Source organism: Photinus pyralis, unplaced genomic scaffold, assembly GCF_008802855.1.
Source record: "Photinus pyralis isolate 1611_PpyrPB1 unplaced genomic scaffold, Ppyr1.3 Ppyr1.4_LG1, whole genome shotgun sequence".
In the NCBI taxonomy this organism is placed as follows: Eukaryota; Metazoa; Arthropoda; class Insecta; order Coleoptera; family Lampyridae; genus Photinus; species Photinus pyralis.
In genome coordinates, this window is record NW_022170249.1 from 60,350,259 (window position 1) to 60,365,969 (window position 15,711).

At 36.7% G+C, this 15,711-nt stretch overlaps 3 protein-coding genes across 3 annotated transcripts; 1 reads left to right on the top strand and 2 right to left on the bottom strand.

The window, feature by feature from the left end:
• Window positions 1-101: 101 nt before the first annotated feature.
• LOC116164601 lies at window positions 102-3,553 on the bottom strand. Its single transcript, XM_031478797.1, has 3 exons — window positions 3,461-3,553; window positions 3,130-3,402; window positions 102-940 (listed from the first exon to the last, which is right to left on the bottom strand). Exons 1-3 carry the CDS (start codon window positions 3,551-3,553, stop codon window positions 122-124), a joined length of 1,185 nt encoding a protein of 394 aa, XP_031334657.1. The 3' UTR covers window positions 102-121.
• Window positions 3,554-4,240: 687 nt separating this feature from the next.
• Window positions 4,241-11,324, top strand: LOC116164611. The gene is made up of 5 exons (XM_031478805.1): window positions 4,241-4,631; window positions 4,688-4,782; window positions 7,656-7,821; window positions 7,878-8,056; window positions 10,851-11,324. The coding sequence occupies exons 1-5, from the start codon at window positions 4,241-4,243 to the stop codon at window positions 11,322-11,324; spliced, it is 1,305 nt and encodes a 434-aa protein (XP_031334665.1).
• Window positions 5,045-7,689, bottom strand: LOC116167258. Its single transcript, XM_031482578.1, has 2 exons — window positions 7,323-7,689; window positions 5,045-7,088 (listed from the first exon to the last, which is right to left on the bottom strand). The coding sequence occupies exon 2, from the start codon at window positions 7,083-7,085 to the stop codon at window positions 5,100-5,102; it is 1,986 nt and encodes a 661-aa protein (XP_031338438.1). The 5' UTR covers window positions 7,086-7,088; window positions 7,323-7,689; the 3' UTR covers window positions 5,045-5,099.
• Window positions 11,325-15,711: the final 4,387 nt, after the last annotated feature.

The following is a 15,711-nucleotide window of genomic DNA, read 5'->3' on the forward strand; positions in this document are numbered from 1 at the left end:
TAAGTATTTATATCTTCATTTTTTATTTTATTTTTATTGTACATTTTTAATTAGTTTAGTATTACACGAATACAGTAGGTACTTAACTCAAAACCTAAATATATATCAACACTAAATATTGTCACTTATTAATAATGAGGTACTTATTTTGCCACGCAACTGCCCCAGAGGTGTTAAAGAACTCGCAGAAGTCGTCCCTTATTGTTTTTGCTAATACTGTTGCATTGCCTTTAGTCTTTTGAAGGGAAAGCATCTGTGGAGTGTCTTGTCTCCATGACCCAAGTTCCTTAGCACCAGTAGTAACGTCTTCATTGTCAATGTCCTGAGGTGGCAAATAGTTAGCTCTGTTTTTTGAGCATAAATAGTTATGCAAATGGCAATATGTCATAACGATTTTTCTAACTTTTAATGGCTCAAATTTAATGGGTTTTTGAAATATTTTAAATCTTTTCGTTAATATTCCGAACGCATTCTCCACGACTCTTCTGGCTCGGGAGAGTCTGTAGTTGTAAATCGTTTTATCATTTGTCAGAGCAGCCCTATTGTACGGTTTCATGAAATTAGGGTGAAGTTGGAAAGCTTCATCGCCAAGAAACACGTACGGACATTTCTTAGAAGTGCCTGGTAACTGTCGAGGATCAGGCAAGTTAAGCTGGTTCTCAGACAACTTGCGCCAAAATAAGGTGTTTTTCATAACGCCACCATCAGACACTCGACCATTCGCTCCCACATCCACCATCAGAAATTTGTAGTTAGCATCAACAACAGCCATAAGCACAATGCTGAAATATCCCTTGTAATTGTAATAGTATGATCCGGAATTGGGTGGTTTTTGGATTGCCACGTGTTTACCGTCAGCGCTCCCTAAGCAATTGGGGAAATTCCATTGTTCTTCGAACTCCTGCGATACTCTTTCCCATCCATCTTGCGATTTCGGAACCTAAACGAAAAACAAACAAGTTAAAAAGTAATCGTAAACGATTTACATAAAGCGCATTTCCACTTGCATTCATTTCCCATTATTGTAAGATGCAACTTCTATTAAAATCGTAAAAATCCGGCCACAAATATGAAAGATAGCGTTGCACATGGGCAATCCATTTTTGACTTCAATTTCAGTTTATGAGAAGAATTTCATTTCAATGCTTTTCTAAATAAGAAAGTTGGAACTGCGCATGCGCAAACCTAAATTTTAAAACTAATTTACTATAACTAACTAATAAACTAAGATTTTCCTTTGTTCCAAGCGCCTAAGTATCAAATTTCACTTAAATAGTTCCATAGATAAAAACGTTGGCACGGCGCATGCGCAAAATAAAATTTTGAAACTGGCGCTAGATTTTTCTTTATTCCAAGTGCCTATGTATCACATTTCATTTAAATTCTTCCATAAATAAAAAAGTTGGCACTGCGCATGCGCAAAACCAAATTTTGAAAGAAATTGGCGTTTGATTTTCCTTTATCCCAAGTGCCTATGGATAAATTTCGTTTAAATTCTTCCATAAATAAAAAAGTTGGCACTGCGCATGCGCAAAACCAATTTTTGAAATTGGCGTTTGATTTTCCTTTATCCCAAGTGCCTATGTATCAAATTTCGTTTAAATTCTTCCATAAATAAAAAAGTTGGCACTGCGCATGCGCAAAACCAAATTTTGAAATTGGCGTTTGATTTTCCTTTATTCGAAGTGCTTATGTATCAAATTTCGTTTAAATTCTTCCATAAATAAAAAAGTTGGCACTGCGCATGCGCAAAACCAAATTTTGAAATTGGCGTTTGATTTTCCTTTATTGCAAGTGCCTATGTATCAAATTTCATTCAAATACTTTTATAAGTAAAAAAGTTTGCAATTCGGTTTATAAATGGTCGAGATGCGAAAAGGGCACTGTGAATTTTGAATCGATTCGATTCAACTTTTGGCATTGCGTATTATATGGCTAAATCTATGCCCATATTGAATTTCATGCAATTCAGTTCATAACTAACGGAGATGTAAAAGCGATCGGACATTTCTAAACAAAGTTATCGTTCACACGGACAGATAGATGGACAGACAGACAAAGGAACAGACGGAGAGACCAACCGGCAGGCGACAGATAGCAATGCAAAATTATAAACGATCCCTAGGATCGTTAATAAACGGCAAAAGTGTAAAATTATGGAACATGTAAAAAACGGTTTTTTGTTTTTTTTACAATAACTTTTTTTGTAAGCGGTACAGAAAAAATTCCTTCCTTGGTACAAGACTCGACACCATAACGAACCAAATAGCGAAAAAAGTAGAACAATAGCTCTTAAGATAAAAAAACTAGTAGCGTCGCAAAGTTAGCGGACGGACGGACGGACGGACGGACAAAGTGGCCACAATAGCGCATTTTTTTTTATTTTTGTGGAAATGCGCTAAAAACGATACTAGCATTTTAAAGTTTACGTAAGAATTACCACATTTAAAAAAAGTACCTATTACTTCGTACTAAAAAATATTAGTAGTAATAAATTGTTTATATGCCTACATTTCGTAAGCTTATATGAACCGTATTTTACTTTTTGTTACAGCCACCGCCTGATGTCGACTCGCAGCTATCTCAAGATTCAGAAAGTACATCTCCTTCTGGAATTCATACAACGCCAACTTCTAACCCAGCCCCCCCTCCTCAAAAAAAGGAATAAAAGGAAAGGAGTAGACACTAATGAGCAATTAGTGGGACTAGCCACCGAATATTTCAAGCGGCCTGAGACCGAAGAGGACATTATGGCCAAGGGGTGGGCTATGAAAAATTCCTCCGGATCAACGACGTTTTGCGGAAAAAATTATTAATGATACAATTTTTGAAACCGAAATGGGCACCCTAACAAGGGAAGGAGTGAAATTTATTCGACCCTGGACACCTTCAACATCACCTTCATCATCATTGAATAGTTCAAATTGGCAAGACTACTCCAACTCAGCGCAGCCTATCTACTCATCGCATCCAAGCCCTTCTTTTCATCATGGACAAAACCAAGACAATGAGACTGCGACAAATTTTTTTTCATTTACCTCAATGTGAACTTTTGTTTTTAAATGTATTTAACATTCATTGTGCTTTTTCTTAATAAAATATAAATAGATTTACTTCAAAAATAATTACCTGAATGTTTTTCTTCAATGCCTTCGTTATTGCCGAACAAGTTTCCATTATGATGGACTCCAGAGTTTGAGGTGCTATGGCGCAAGTGAATTTTAGGTCTTCCAAATCTGCACCAGACGCTAGATACCTCAGTGTGATAGACAGTCTCTGGCTTGCAGGAATCGCTTCACGCATATTTGTATCCTTCTTCTCGATGTCGGGCCTTACTAACTCCAGCAGATAATCGAAACTTTCTCCGTCCATTCTCAAAAAGTTCCTATAGTCTTCTGGTTCCTAAATCCGCAGAAAACGTATTAAATGGTCATGAGAAAAACGGTTTCTCATTTTGTACCACTCCTTGGACCACCGTCGTTTTCTCTTTTTTCCGCTTGTTGAGGACAACCAATGTTAGGGCCAGGAAGGCCAAATCAGTATTTGAAACCATCACTTGAAGCTCACAAAACAACACTGACAACTATTTAGCGAATGAACCGCACGAATGAACAAACTACTAACGAACTAAACAAAATATCTGATGAGGTTTGATCAAATGTTTGAAGGCCTGCTTGATGGTTGTTTGAAGCGCGCGTCAAGCGGCTTGATCAAACATTTGATCAAACCGCTTGATCGTTTAGGGAGTGCTTAAGAATTCATTTTAATCCCTTTACAACACGTCCATCACGTTTAAGCAAATTTACCAGTAAAAAGTGTTATATGATGCCTCATGCCGATGCGGCATTCTTGATGTTAATAATTTTAGTTCAGTAACCATAAATCATATTCGTTCGTTTGTTTTGCTACCTACGCGTATTTTAAAGAACATTTCTTTTCTTGCACTTGCATTGCAGTTTTACTTAGGCTGTGTCTTTCCAAGTTACTGGTAAAGCTGTAGGTAACAAACAGTGACATAAATTTATGTAGTTGGTACCGCGTCTATCAAGTGAGAAACAACCATTTGGTACGTACCAGGCACTTAAAAATGTTTTCAGGTGGGGTAGTATAAAATTTGTCTGCTACTAGCTTCACTTTAGTTATTGTTGGTTCAGCATAACCTTAAATAATAGCACGTGTTTTTGTTTATTACGTTTATTATTGGTGTTATTGCCGTTATTCAAATATTATTTTATTTGAAATGTCTGACACGAAAAAGGAACGCGGAAGCAATTTTGCAGACAGTGAGATTCGTTTACTTGTGGATCTTGTTGTGAAATATTCGAAGACAATCGAATGTGCTAAATCGGACACTGTTACGTGGAAACAGAAAGCAAGTGCATGGGAACTGTTAACGAAGGAGTTTAATTGTAGTAGCGGGCGCGTCCCACGTAGTTTAAAATCTATAAAAACTAAATATGAAGGGTTAAAGAAGGACTTGCGGAAGAAAAAGGCCATCCAACGCCAGGAGTTATTCCGTACTGGTGGTGGTGAGCCTGTAATAATCACATTTACTGATTGGGAAGAAAAATTACTTCTTATCATCGCTATAACATGTGATGGTTTGATATCGACATCTGATAATGATAAAAGTAATGAACAGTTAAATTACCTATATTGTATGTTTCATAAAACTCTATGCTTTTAGTGGAACCTTTAGTTACTCAAACAACTGCAGAAGAAATAGCCGAGGCTGAAGTGATTTTCGAAGAAATAAACACAGATTGTGTTGATACAGTCCAGGTAAGGTACACCGGGGGAAGTGGAGCCGCGATTTTCAATAGTTCAAGTTTAATCTTTCACAAAATCGTTATTTTCTCACCAATTGCTGCGAAATTTTAAACGTACATTGTCTCATATGTTCACTGCACATGTAAATAAATTTGTGACGATATGCTGACAACATTTTGTGTTATAAAAAATTATGCCCAAAAAACGCAATGGGTTAAGTGTAAACCATGTGGATATTTTAGCTAAAAACGCGTATTAAAGTATGTGGGGTAAGTGGAATGAAAAGTCAACGTTAAATTATCTAGAAAAAAATTTTACTGTTTTGATTTTTAATTCACATTGAGACTATCAAAAGATACATTGAAGGTAAACTTTCCCCTCTTAAGTATTGGTTTGGGTAAAATCATTATGACTTGGTCCAGAGAAAACACAGAAGTATCTGCGACCACAGGAAAGTGAAAGTAGTTCGAAGAGCCTATTTTTCGAGCAAATGTTGCTTCCAGTTCACTGTTTGCTTGCGTTACTTGCCCGACATAACACTTGAAGCTCTTCTTTGAAGCAAACTTCACCAATATCCAATCATCTTTTTCTAACTCTTCACATTTTTTGTTCAACATCCCCATAAACTCATTTTCTTCGTTATACTCATCTGCTTCATCTTCTAAATTGGTATCATCTTCTGAATCAGATGGTAATTGATCTCTATCAATTTCGTCATTTGACGATTGCTCATCATTTATATCATCTCCTTGGTTTGCTTTATTCTTTTCTTGTGCTTTCTTTTTAGTCTGTGTATTTCCTCGTCTTGATTCCTTCAGTTTCTCTAGTGCTTCTTGTGTTGTTATTACCTCCGCTCCAGCACATACGCGTCTTCGCTTACTTGACGTTCTTGGTGCCTGTTTTAGCTGTTCGAGAAGCATCGTTTCGAAAGATAAATTTTCTTGAACAACAGTTGGTAAAATTGAACTAGAAGTCGATGGCATCGGATCTACAGTGTTACTAGTCACGACCTCTCTGAAAATGCTATCAGCTGTTTGGTGCTCTTCATTTTGGGGCACATCTGCTTGCTGAATGGAGATGCCACCATTGGAAATATTATCACCTATTTCTTGACTTTGACGCCATCTCTGATATGCACCCGTCTCAAATTTTTCTTCTGGAATCACCGCATTGTTAAATGGATGAATGCCACCTTTCTCAAATCCTTTTGCTATTATTGCCGGATTTGCATTGCGCCAGATACGTGAAATAATTGAGGCAAATTCTGACTTTGGGAGCTTATGTCCATAATTACGTCGTTGCCATTTTATAAGTTCTTCATCATACATTATTTTCAATGGCCGAAATACCGCCAGGTCCATTGGTTGGAGCAAATGACTCGAATGAGCAGGTAACTTTAAGATAACAACTTTTTGTTTCATGGCCATTTCTACCAATGATACCCCCACATGCGAATTATGGCCATCATAAATTAAAACCACAGGTCTTTCGGGACAAACGTTTTTTAAAAAATTATTTTGAAAATAATTTTCAAAAGTTTGCGTATCCATCCACCCATTTTTGGACGCAGCATATGTCATTCCCGGATACCCCTCCTTTATTGACAGCCAACTGTCCCAGACATTTTTTCCTCTAAATACAATTAGGGGAGGCAGCTTCTCCCCAGCAGCATTGCCCCCAAAGAGGACAGTGATGTTTTCTCTACCTGGGCCACTTGTAACCCGATGAGCTGCTGTCCCTCTTTCACCTACAACTTTAATTCGAGCTGGGTCTACACAAAAACTTGTCTCATCAATATTGTAGATTTGCGACGCTGGTATATTTTGAATATTCTTTTTAAGCAGGTTGAAATAACTATTTATTATAAAAGGGTCCATGCTACGTTTGCGGGCTACTTCTACAGCTTGCGGTTTCTTTTGGCTTAAATTATGGTCTCTTTTAAATCTTGAAAAAAAATCGTTTCCTGGAATGCCATTTCGGAAAGGTGTCTTGATGTTGTTAGCATTAATGTAACGACCGATGGTTTCCAAAACTTCTTTTTTCGACAAACCAAATCCCCATTTCTCCATTATCTTGATTCCTGACGCGATTTTTTCTTCAACATCATGAGGAAGCGCAGGTGCTCTACCCAAAGAACTACTCTTCACGCCACGCAAACCTTTCACACGTTTATAAATGGTTGCTTTGGGTATTTTATAGGTTTTTGCCGCTCTATACATAGTAAGTTCTCCGTTTTTAACCGCCTGTACTGCCGATTCAAGATCCTCCTTGGTGTATTCAGGTGGTTTGGTCTTCCGGATATACGTTCGTGGCATTTTCTTGAAAAATATGGGCATAATTAGAGATAAGAAAACCAAGGAATCAAGAGAAAGATAATGAAGAGTTAAGTGGAACCTACAGGGGGGAAGTGTCACCCTTAGTAGGTGCCATTTACCCCAAGAGGGATTTTTCCGGGGGTAAGTGTAACCCACACGGTTGAACATACAGAAACGTTTAGACCAGCAAAATATCACACAACAGCTGTACCTTAAATCTATATTTGCGATACTCACCAACAACCCACAGAAAAAAGCAATAAGTAATCGTTTTATTTCCAGTTAAATGCACAATCGCTGCACTGCACTTACGACCAAAACAAACACGTTGAAGGTTATTTCACGCTGGCGGGAAAGCCGTATGAGATATGGGTAGTATTGTGATCTGTAGCGCAAGTGCACATTACATTGAAGTGATTCACCGGCAGATGGCACTGTGAATGGTATATTTTAAAATAATTATCGCGATGGGTTCCACTTGCCCCAAATTGACACTTTCCCCGGTGTACCTTATATTAAATTTCGACGCAATTACATTTCCTTCTGTAGGTAAAAACATTATTTTTTTAGATATCTCCAGAATGTAACCCTGCACCTCTTTCTACCAATGGCCCATCAAGTAGTGGCAATGAGAATGAGGGTATTACATCGGAAGTAGGAAGTAGCGAGACTTATGACTGGTCTCAATGGAGTCCAGCTGCGTTAAAGCAACCTAGAAATAAAAGATTAAGCCTACGTAGGTATTACTTTTTGACTTGAAGATAACATAATTATGAATGGGTTTTTTTATAGCAGCGACATCCAAACAAAATAAATCCCATTCTATAAATCTATTGGCGGAAGCCAAAATAGAGCTGGCGAAGATCCAACTGCAACTGGCAGAAACTGAAAAGTTGCATAAAGAAGAGGAGCACGAATTGCGCAATGCATGCCTGAAAATGGAGTTGGAAACCAAAATTAAAAAGCGGGATGTTGAAGAAGCAATACATGAAGGACTGCAACTTGACAATGAAAAAAAAAGAATAGAATTAAGAAAATTACAATAAATATAATCAGTTTATTATGTATAAAATATATTGGTATAGTTTTTATTCTTATAATAATCTTGCAAAGTAATCATAAATTAATGCATTGCGAACAGCATTGTCCCCTACATCCAATGCTCCAAAATTGTTTAATCCATTATTTTGCTCATTTTCGATTTGTTCTAAATCGTCTTCCAGCAATTCTCCGTTGTCGCATGCAATATTGTGCAAAATTGCAGTGGTCACAATTATATCTTGAACCAGTGGAAGTGATTGCTCCATTCCAATAGACAATATTGGAAATCGTTTCTTCCATACACCAAACGTACGTTCAACAACATTTCGTGTCCTAATTTGGGACTCGTTAAATAAGTGTTCGCTAGCATTTCCTGGGTTTGCCAGTGGTGGTATGAGATACCTCTTCACACCATAACCACTATCACCTAGTAATAGACCATCTCGAAATTCACCACTTTCAAGACGATATTTCAGTCTGGAGTTATGAAATATTGTCGAGTCATGTGACGACCCTGGCCAGCGAGCCACAATATCAGTAATTCTTAATTTTGAATCGGCAACTACTTGCACGTTGAGTGAAAAATAACCTTTCCTATTTCGGAAATTTTCTGCTCTTTCACCACCCGGTGATTTTATACGTACATGGGTACAGTCGATGGCACCAAGTACACGAGGAAAGCGAGCTATATTGTAAAACCCTTCTTGTGTCGACGTTACTTCATCGGGTGTTGTTGGAAGTGATACAAATTGCCGTCGCAACGTACTTATAGCTGTTGTAACTCGTTTTATAATTACTCCTGCAGTAGATTTATGCACTCCTCCGAAATCTCCTGCGGCAGCATAAGGATTTCCCACTGCATAAAACCGTAAAGCAATTAGTAATTGATTCATCGGTGATATTGCATGGTTTCGGTTAGTTCGATGCTGTATTTGGTTTTGAATTAAATTTAACACAACTTCCACAGATTGTTTGGATAGTCGAAATCGTCGAAAGAAATCGACATCATCCCAGTCATCAAAATGATGGTTTCTCTCCCGAATAGTATATGGACGATGCACCTCCACTCCCAGCAATTCTTCGTCACTTGATGAAAATAAATCTCTAAAATCTTCATCCATTTTTTTTTAATAAACACTAATATTTAAACGTGCAAAAATAAATATAATAAAACATTAAATTATAGGTTAGAAACGCATGCGCCGAAGATATTATATGCCTGTTAACTTCTTATTTGCTACTTCAACTGCTTGGTAGACAATCTTACAGTTAAGTATTATTTATGTGCCTGATACTGTTACCAGGCGTTGGAAAGACGTAAAAGGATGTTTACCGACAGGATAAAGATAACAGTAAGTTTACCAGAGAATGGAAAGACACAGCCTTAATACTTTACCCTTCGCTTCGAAGTTATTTTAAATTGTGTTTCTAAGGTTTTAAAATTAAAAGTTATTACACTGGATTCAATAATTTGTTTGTTTCGTTTTTCGCTTTTGTCAGTTTGTGCGTGCCCCAACGGCCAACTCACGAGTGTTAGTTTTTCATTAATCGAATCGTATATCGTTAAGGCTCAAAACTTTTATTTTTACGTACATCGTTGATGCTGGGTTACAATTACAAATCGGCAGTATTAGAAGGTATGTAAAATTGTAAAATATACATTACGTAAAATAATTTTGTCAATTTTGTGTTAAATGAATAAATAAACTTCAATAGGTACCCATTACGATTAATAATTATCATTACTTTCTTTGGCTTTTACAGTGCCACTGAAAGAGTAATTGTATTAGTGCATGATGACCTACTAATCGTCATCATAATCACATATAAGTAACAATGAGCCACTATAAACATCTGTCTGGAGCTGAGAAGCGAAAACGCAAAGAAATTGAAGATCGCAAAAAAGAAAAATTACCCAAATTGACATCGTTTTTTCATTCTGTGGAAAATCATCCTAAACCTGAACCTCAAGAGAAAGAAAAAAATAATGATAACTCTCCACCATCATCGGCCTTTTCAACATCGACAGCGACACCAAGCACATCAAGGAGTATGGAAGATAAAGTTCAAATAGCCGACATTAACGCAATTTCATCGTCTTCTATCGATTTGTGTGATTCAACAGTGTCTAACCTTAGGACCGAAAAATCCAATTTTAGTAATGTTCTAAGCGATTCTGATAAGAGATTTATTGTAAAACATGGCCCGTGTCAACCAGAAAATGTACAATTTCCAAAAAATTCAGAAGGTCGATCATTCAGTTTAACGTACTACACTCAAACATCGAAGTCGGGTGTTGTGTATAGAAGAAATTGGTTATGTTACTCACCAATATTGGATGTGGCTTACTGTGAACCTTGCTGGGTTTTTGGCGATATTAAAAATCGTGGAGCACTAAACTGGGTAAATGGCTTTAATGATTGGCGACATATTTCTAGGAGCATCACTTATCACGAATCATCCAATAATCACCTTTTTGCATGCCAGGTATATAGCAAATGGAAAAGTGATCAAATTATAGATATGGATTTGGACAAAAAGATGAAATTTGAGACCAATTATTGGGTTAAAGTGCTTGAACGAGTTATTAACGTTACTTTAACTTTGGCTGAAAATAATGTATCTTTCAGAGGAGCTCATGAGTCATTGTATGATGGTGATAATAATCGTGGCAATTTTTTAAATATTATAAAATTGTTGGCAATTTATGATCCTGTTTTACAGGAGCTTTTATCCAAAGACAAGAATTCTGTGAAATATTTGTCACCAACGATTCAGAACGAAATTATCGAACTCTTAGCCACAGAGGTGAAAACTAAATTAATTGGCCAGATAAATGAATCTCCATTTTTTTCAATAATAATGGACACAACACAGAACATCGCAAAAGTTGATCAAGTGAGCTTTGTAATAAGATTTCTGCACCTCATTAAAGACGCAGATAATGTAAATATTGTAAATGATGTGGTTGTAAAAGAAATTTTTCTTGGATTTGAAGAGTCTGGAGGACAATCGGCAGAGGACATGGTAAATCAGTTATTATCTTTTTTTGAAAAAAATAATTTGAGCGTGGAAAAACTACGAGCTCAAGGTTACGATGGTGCAGCCAACATGAGCGGTATTTACAACGGTCTGCAAGCGAAGATTTTGGAGAAACAGCCCAATGCGTTGTATGTACATATACTGCACACAATTTAAACTTAGTCATCAACGACTCTATAAAAATTTCGAGAGAGTTACACAATTTTTACGACACTGTGGAATGTCTGTATGCGTTTTTTGCACATAGCATAAAACGATGGGCAATGTTGATGGAAACCTTTGAATCCAAAAAGCATACTTTGAAACGGTTGTGTCCCACGCGATGGTCGTCCCGTTATGGTTCCCTTCATAGCATGAGGTTTCACTATCGAGAAATTTTGCAAGTTTTAACCAAATTATCTTTAACAAGTTCAAAAGTAACTGAACAAAGTGAAGCTCTCGGATTGAAGAAAAAACTCGAAAATTTTGAAACAGTTGTGATAATAGTGATGGAATATAAAATCTTAAGCATTACCAAAATTGTATCCAATGCACTGCAGAGCAAAAATCAAGATATTGAAAGAGCCTCAAAACTCTTGAAATCTGCTAAGGAAGATATTTCAAGGATTAGGGAAAATTTTTCGGAAATTGTAAATGAAGCTGCTGATTTAGCCCGTAGTTGGGGAATTCAACCGCATTTCAAAAATTCACGACTTCGCAGAGTGAAAAAGCAATTCGATGAGCTGTCATCTGACGAACGACTAACAAATTTACAGGAGAACTTCCGTGTTTCTGTGTTTAATCTTACATTGGACGTCATTATTTCACAAATTAAAAATCGATTCAAAGGACTAAATAGCATAGTTGAAAGATTTAAGGTGCTTTTCCCTTCAGTTTTAAAAGATCACTCGGACTCAGATTTAATACAGCTAACTGAAAATTTAATTAACTTTTATCCCAATGATTTATCGAGCTCATTTGCACAAGAACTTTTGTCATTCAGACACGTTTATAAAGAACAAATAAACTCAAATATTTCAATTCATGACTTGGCAAAATTGGTTATTTGCGATCCAATGATATTAAGTTCATTTAAGGAAGTGTGTTGTGCTTTTATACTCTACCTGACAATTCCCATATCGGTATCATCTTCGGAAAGATCATTTTCCATCCTAAAATTGATTAAAATCTATTTACGAAGTAAAATGTCACAAAGCAGACTTTCAGCTTTGGCAATATTATCAATTGAAAATGAAACAGCCAGAACATTAGATTTACATAATGTAATTTCTCTGTTTGCTCATCAAAAGGCAAGAAAAGTAGACTTTTTTTAGTACTTGTAATTAAGCTGTCTTATATTGAATTGAATTTATGTTATCATGTTGGTTACCATTGTTCAGCCATATAGACTGGTTCACTTTTCGAAGATTCTCTGTCCTAGGGGCATTTCAGACAACATTTGGCCAAATAGGCTTTTTTTACTAAGTGGTACCTGCTGAACACGAATATCGACGTTGGCACCTCGAAATCTGAACAGGAAGTCCAGAATTCAAGATGGCGGCCAATTTTCGAAAATGTTGATATTTTCACTCATGCGACTGATTTTTTCGAATTAAAAACGGATTATAATGTTATTCCTGACGGAGGTATGGCACTATGATAATCGTGACAAAATGTTTAAACACTGATTTCATAGTTTTTCTACCCTGAAAGTGCGTAAAAGTGAAAAACCTTTTTTTCATAGTACTATGGCTACTGTTTAAATTTCTTCACATCGTGTAAGTATTAAATTATTTCTGTTTTGGCAAGCATTTTAGTTACTGTGCGTCGTGTGATTGCTGGAGGCTTCAATGATTAAAGAAACGTTTTCTGTAACCGTCAGACGACACAGGTTTCCTCCTTAGAAGCGACCCATTTTTTCAATCTAAACACAGATTATAATGTTATTCCTGAGGTACTTCACGATAATAATAGTTAACTATTGTTTTAACAATAACGTAATAGGAGGATGCAGGATGCGTAAAATTAAGAATTACGAAATTCCCAGTTCCCCTTGCTAAAATGAGGACTTGCAAAACGATTGTTTCTAGTAATCCTGACAAATATAAGTATTCCCGACATGCGTTTATATTGTATAATTCCTTATAAAGTTTTGATAACTACAATCTTTCGAATTTTACGTTAATTTTTAAATGAAAAAAATGAAGGGAGTTCAATTATACTGCAGTGTTTCGGAAGATTCTTATTTTGCTAGGTATTAATTACCGTTCCTCAGGATATATTATTATTATTAAAGGATGAAAGCATATAGAAAAGTGAATACAAATTTATTAGCACCTTCGTTATTCTCATGGTGTTAGGTCAATCGTCTTCTTGACAATTAGGTAGTACAAATCAATTGAGCTTTGCGATATTTTTACAAAGTTTTGACGAGCAATCCTTTTACAAGGACAAAGGGCGATATCTAGCGCAGCCTTCGGAATTAATCTAACGCTGGAATTTTCAGTTCAGGATAGATAAGGTAGTCTGAGCGAGATTTCATAGTTTATAAGATAAAAAAAGTCTTGAGATTTACACCTGATATGCCGTAATGATGGAAATGGATGAAATGCTAGAGAAGATTAGATGGAATCGCAAGAGAATGGAGTTCAGAATTGTTAGATCCTAAGCTTCGCAGCTCCTCGAAGTGATGAAGAAGCAACAGAAATGCATCTATATCTGTAGTGTTATCCTAGTATCCGCTTCCTTGTGAAAAGCTTCTAAGGAGGAAATCTGTGTCGTCTGACGGTTACAGTAAACTTTTCTTTCATCATTGAAGCCTCTCGCAATCACCAGTACGCCGTCAAATGAGGCCTCTTCAAGGTGATGCGACATGATTTCTTTTGTTTTCCTCTAATAAAAGGAAATTCTTCCATATGTGAGGTCATGGACCATCGCGGATATCTTTCACACGACGGACAGGAACCAAAATGCTTGCCAAAACAGAAATAGTTTAATAATTACACGATGTGAAGAAATTTAAACAGTAGCCATAGTAGAAAAAAAAGGAATCCACTTTTACGCACTTTGACGTTAAGCCTAATTTACATATCAACATTTTCGGAAATTGGCCGCCATCTTGAATTATGGACTTCGTGTTCAGATTTCGAGATGCCAACATCGATATTCGTGTTCAGCTGGTCCAAATTAGTAAAAAACGCCTATTTGGCCAAATGTTGTCTGAAATGCCCCTAGAACCCGTTAAAACGCTGTTTTTTATAAAAGTGAACCAGTCTAATACGTTTTTGTGCATTGTTCAATAAACTATTATGCTAGTGATTTTTTTTAATGATGCAGTGGGGCCCGTATGTTTGGTGTTGCACCAGGGCCCGCTCCTAAGTTGTTACGTCCCTGACATTACAATTTGCAAATCTTTACTTAATTCCGCAGGGAAAGGCTGAAACCTAAAACCAACATCCTTTCCTTTTGAATACCAGAATACCTCCTTTTACAAACACAGTAAATGAGTCATATCTCATATCTTATCTCATATGAACAATGAATGAATTCTGCTTATACCTGTCTCCTGTCTGTGACCGCTTGTTGCTGTGTTCTTATGACCCAACTAATGATCATAGTGATATAGTGGCTCGAGAACTCTATCATGAAATTGAAAATATTGCACCTTATATCAATCCTGCAATGAATGCTTTGGAAGTAATCCAATATTTGTTTGCCAATCACCTAGCCAGCCTATTTCCAAATTTAATGATCGCCATAAGAATCCTTTTAACGCTCCCTGTTACAGTGGCTACTGGTGAAAGGAGTTTTTCGAAATTGAAATTAATAAAAAATCATTTCAGATCCACCATGGGCCAAGTAAGACTCTCCGACTTGTCCATCATAAGTATTGAAAATGAAATTTGTGAAAGCCTAAATGTTACTGACCTTGTGGTTGAGTTTGCGGCAAAAAAAGCCAGAAAGGTCCAGTTTTCATAACGTTGATAAAATCATATTGTATCCATAATGTTGTGTTAGTTCCTAGTTCTAAACCTTGTTTTTTGCGTGTGTTGTTTATTTATAGGTAGAATAAAAATGTATAATGTTTCTTTATTCAACAAAAATTAAAAATGTACGCATCAAAATCTAAAAATTGTTTTAGTTATGGTAGGTATACATTTTCCGATTTTAGCAGGAGGAAGGGGGGCGGCAAAATCAAACCGGCACGCCGGCGACACGAACCCTAGGAACGTCCCTGTCAATCGTGATTTTCCCAGTCAATGTGTCTGTATGCACGTTATTTAAAACGACTCCCTTAACGGCACCACTTCCATCGCGGCCACCGTTTACGACCTTTACCTCGCCATAGGTATCGTCTGTGTCCGAAAGTTCGTCAACGTTATTGACTTTTTTCCTAGCAATTTGCCTTTTCTTTGCGAAACAGGCACTTTCCATGTGTCCTTCCTTATCACAGTACTGGCACTTAACCCCCTTGAACTTGCAAGTGTCCGGAGAATGTTCCGATTCACAGCGAAAGCATTTACCCTTTTTTCCGCCTGATGCGGAATCTGCTGATTGCTTCTTT

Coding starts and splice junctions, on each gene's coding strand:
- LOC116164601 (XM_031478797.1), bottom strand. CDS start 3,553: ATGGTTTCAAATACTGATTTGGCCTTCCTGGCCCTAACATTGGTTGTC. Junction 3,403..3,460: donor CGACGGTGGTCCAAGGAGTG/GTACAAAATGAG, acceptor CTGCGGATTTAG/GAACCAGAAGACTATAGGAA. Junction 941..3,129: donor CATTGAAGAAAAACATTCAG/GTAATTATTTTT, acceptor TTTTTCGTTTAG/GTTCCGAAATCGCAAGATGG.
- LOC116164611 (XM_031478805.1), top strand. CDS start 4,241: ATGTCTGACACGAAAAAGGAACGCGGAAGCAATTTTGCAGACAGTGAG. Junction 4,632..4,687: donor GACATCTGATAATGATAAAA/GTAATGAACAGT, acceptor CTATGCTTTTAG/TGGAACCTTTAGTTACTCAA. Junction 8,057..10,850: donor CCAAAATTAAAAAGCGGGAT/GTTGAAGAAGCA, acceptor CCTGTTTTACAG/GAGCTTTTATCCAAAGACAA.
- LOC116167258 (XM_031482578.1), bottom strand. CDS start 7,085: ATGCCACGAACGTATATCCGGAAGACCAAACCACCTGAATACACCAAG.